This window comes from Octopus bimaculoides, chromosome 11 (genome assembly GCF_001194135.2).
Source record: "Octopus bimaculoides isolate UCB-OBI-ISO-001 chromosome 11, ASM119413v2, whole genome shotgun sequence".
Lineage (NCBI taxonomy): Eukaryota > Metazoa > Mollusca > Cephalopoda > Octopoda > Octopodidae > Octopus > Octopus bimaculoides.
Window position 1 is genome coordinate 10198989 of NC_068991.1, and position 3925 is coordinate 10202913.

General features: G+C 36.4%; 1 protein-coding gene across 1 annotated transcript in view; it reads right to left on the reverse strand.

Annotated features, from left to right (window-relative positions):
- Nucleotides 1-3925, reverse strand: part of LOC106870489 (dynein axonemal heavy chain 12) — a 262917-nt gene that overhangs the window by 188192 nt on the left and 70800 nt on the right. Inside the window, exon 25 of the mRNA XM_052971523.1 lies at nucleotides 1205-1297. Coding sequence (XP_052827483.1) covers nucleotides 1205-1297 — 93 coding nt within the window. The remainder of the gene's footprint in view (nucleotides 1-1204; nucleotides 1298-3925) is intronic.

A 3925-nucleotide genomic window follows, 5' to 3' on the forward strand; every position in this document is an offset into this window, starting at 1 on the left:
GGTGCTAATGTGGCTGTGTGGAGGCTCAGGCATGATTGTGTGGTAAGAAGCTTGCTTCCCAACTACATGGTTCCAGGTTCAGTCCCACTGTGTGGTACCTTGGGCAAGTGTCTGCTACTATAGCCTCAGGCTGACCAAAGCCTTGTGAGTGGATTTGGTAGATGGAAACTGAAAGAAATCCGAAGTGTGTGTGTATGTGTGTGTGTGTGTGTGTGTGTGTGTGTGTGTGCCTGTGTATCTTTGTGTCTGTGTTTGTTCCCCCCACCCATCATTGCTTTACAACTTGTATTGGTGCGTTTATGTCTCTGTAACCTAGCGGTTCAGTAAAAGAGACTGCTAAAATAACAACCTGAACAACCTGCAGATTTGTTTATGGTGATCAAATGTTTGTGTTCACATAAGCTCACTCCTTCTATCAAATCAACATCACCTGTACAGGTGCAAGATGTACCACATGTCAGATGATGAAATGATTTCAGGGCAATGTGAAATAAAGTTTTTCTCAAGAACACAACACAACACAACACTTGTGCAAGGGGGCAATGCTTTGGGAAGACTAAACCTGAGACCAAATTATCCAAGGGGCCACACAGTGGAACTGAACCCAAGACCGCATGGTTAGGAAGCAAGCTTTCTTAAGCACTCAGCTACACCTGCGTTTTTATCATCATGATATATATCAGGGTTTCTCAACCATTTTTTTATCTATGGACCCCTTTGATTACTATTTTATTCTGGTAGACCCTCATAGCCATTCAATGTTTAAAAACTAGTTTTATAGAAACTTCTTTCAAAATTCCTATTTTATTTTCCACACATTCACTTGTGTAGGTTGAACCATGTGAAATGTTAGAGAAAGAAACCCAGTTGTTTCTTGTAATACATACCAATACATACACCTAAAGTAGAATTTTTTCACGGGTGCTTAAAATACTATTGTAGGTCCCCAATTTACTATTTTGTTGCGTGGACCCCTCAAAAATTTCATATGGACCCACAGGGGCCATGTGGACCCTGGTTGAGAACCATTGATGTATATGAATGAATGCATTCAAGTGAGAAACTCGGAGTAGATACATGATGGTTATTTCAGAAAGAAATGGGGGAATGAATAACGGTGATGGTGATAACCATGATGACCGAAGCGATGACGGTGATGATGAGAGCAGTAGTAGTTGTGAGGGAGAGAGGCTGTGATCCTTACCTGCTGTGCAACGACAGACAACACTTCCAGGTCAATTCGGTTAAATTCGTCAAAACATGCCCAAGCACCAGAAGAGGCCAAACCTTTGAAAAACTGAAATTCAAAAGGAAAAAATAAATAAATAAATAAATAAATGAAATAAAGAGAAAGAAATTATTTTTTCTTTCTATTATTATTATTATTATTATTATTATTATTTCTATTATTATTTCTTTTATCGTTCATGGTTTGAGAAATAAACCAAAAGTATCACATGATGTCAAGACAAGTACAAATATACACACTCACACACAACATATATATGTACATAGAGGTAATTATGTGGATAAACAAATTAGATAAATTAAATATAATAGCTTGGGTATGAAATACAAAATATTTTGTACCCAGACTATAATATTTAATATATCTGATTTGTTTATATGCATAATCGCTTCCATACCTGTTCAATTTGATCCCTCTAATAACCTTTCTTTACTTTGTGGAATTAATCTGCTGTAAAGACATCGGATATTTTGAGCACTACAGTCTTCTGTATGGAGAATCTCTGAGTCACATCTGTGAACTATACATATATACAACAAGCTTCTTTCAGTTTCCATCTACTAAATTCACTCAAGGCTATGATCAACCTGGCGCTATAGTAGAAGGCATTTGTCCAAGGGGCCACATTTTGGGAGGACTGAACCTGAAACTATGTAGTTGGAAAGCAAACTTCTTAACCACACAGCCATGTCTGTGCCAAATCATCTGCGTGAATAATTTATCAATGTTCTTCATAAAATGGTTTTGCATCATTGTAGTCACACCAATTTACCAAAGGAATACAATAGACTTGTTCCTTAACTGCTATAATGCTTTTAATTCACCAGCTATGATGACGTAACTTTTTTTTTTTAGCTATTCAACTCGTTCCTTCGCAACATTATAATAATTTTGTATTGCTATATTGTTAATTAATACCGTATATTGTCATTTTTGTCATGGAAAATTATGCCAGGCTTATTATGTTCTATCTAGCACTGTATCTATGCTAAAGTTCCATGGAATTTTTGCATTATCATTTACTAAGAGAGAGAGAGAGAGAGAGACAGACAGACAGATAGAGATTCATATGAAAAGCAGAGAGCTTTTTTCCTTTTCTTTTGAACAACAATTGAAAATTGGCAGTGAAGCATAAGTAGAACAGCTTTACTACATTGTTGTGTTTCTAAGTATATTTCGTCAGAAGTAGTGTCAGACGAGTGGAAAGGCAAAATTGTTGAAGAATGGGACAAAATATCTCATCATATATCTTTTATCTTTTACTTGTTTCAGTCACTGGCACATATTTTGAAGTCTGATGCTTATTCTATAGGTTTCTTTAACCAAACCCTTAAGTTACAGGGATGCAAATACACCAACACCAATGGAGGGGGACAAACACAGACACACACATGATAGGTTTCTACACAGTTTCCATCTACCAAATTCGTCCAAAAGGTATTGCTCAACCCAGGGCTTTAGTAGGAGACCTTTGCCCACCTGTCATCAACCAATGGAGGGAGACAAACACAGACACACACATGACAGGTTTCTACACAGTTTCCATCTACCAAATTCATCCAAAAGGTATTGCTCAACCCAGGGCTATAGTAGGAGACCCTTGCCTAAGGTGTCATGCAGTGGGACTGAACCCAAAACCACATGGCTGCAAAGTGAGCACAGAGCAGGATTACTATGTTATTGTGTATCCAAATACATTGTGTTGTAACTAGTGTGGAATTAGGGAGGAGACAGAATTGTTAGTGAACTGGACAACATATCTCAAGGTATATACCATAGCTCTGAGATCAAACTCTTCAGAAATCAAATTCATCCTTCTGGGAGTTTATAAATAAAATATCACACAAAGAATTTAACTTCTTTTCAGCTTCTGTCTACCAAATCCACTCACAAAGCTTTGTTCAGCCCATGTCATTAATACAAAAAAAACTCGCCCATGGTGCCATTCAGTGGGACTGAACTTAAAACTATATGGTCCGAAAGCAAACTTCTTAACCACATGGCCACATCTCTGCTGGTTGTAGCTGTTCCTATTTAATGCAAAACAGTATTTTTATCAATTTTGTAGTAGGTGATTTTATCAGGATTACTGCTGCAGCTCGTTACCACTACCACCAACAACACCACCACCATTGACAACATCATTTCTACTACAAAACCACTCGTGTACCTACTGTTGTTGTAGTTATTAAGACTGTAAAGACAGAAAATATGTTTACTTGTTATGATATTGCTAACTGATAAAAATCTGTTCTGATGGATATAAAGAAATAATAGTTATTACTGTTACAGTTGGTAGTAGCAGTGTAACTATTATTATTACTATGTTTTCTAGGTGAGTGTATGTTTGTATTTATGTACATATATTTATGTACACACACACACACACACACATATATATATATATATATGTATATATATATATATATATATATACCGGAGTAAGCACATGAAATGTGCAACAAGGTGGAAAAAAGAGTACTCAAATACCAGAGGTAGAGTAATATGCTTTATTTAAAAGCAGCAGAAATATAACAAAAAAACCGTTACTCTGAGTTTCACGTTTCCGTTCATCGGACAGTTTTGTTAGAAAACTGTCCGATGAACGGGAACGTGAAACTCAGAGTAACGGTTTTTTTTGTTATATTTCTGCTGCTTTTAAATAAAGTATATATA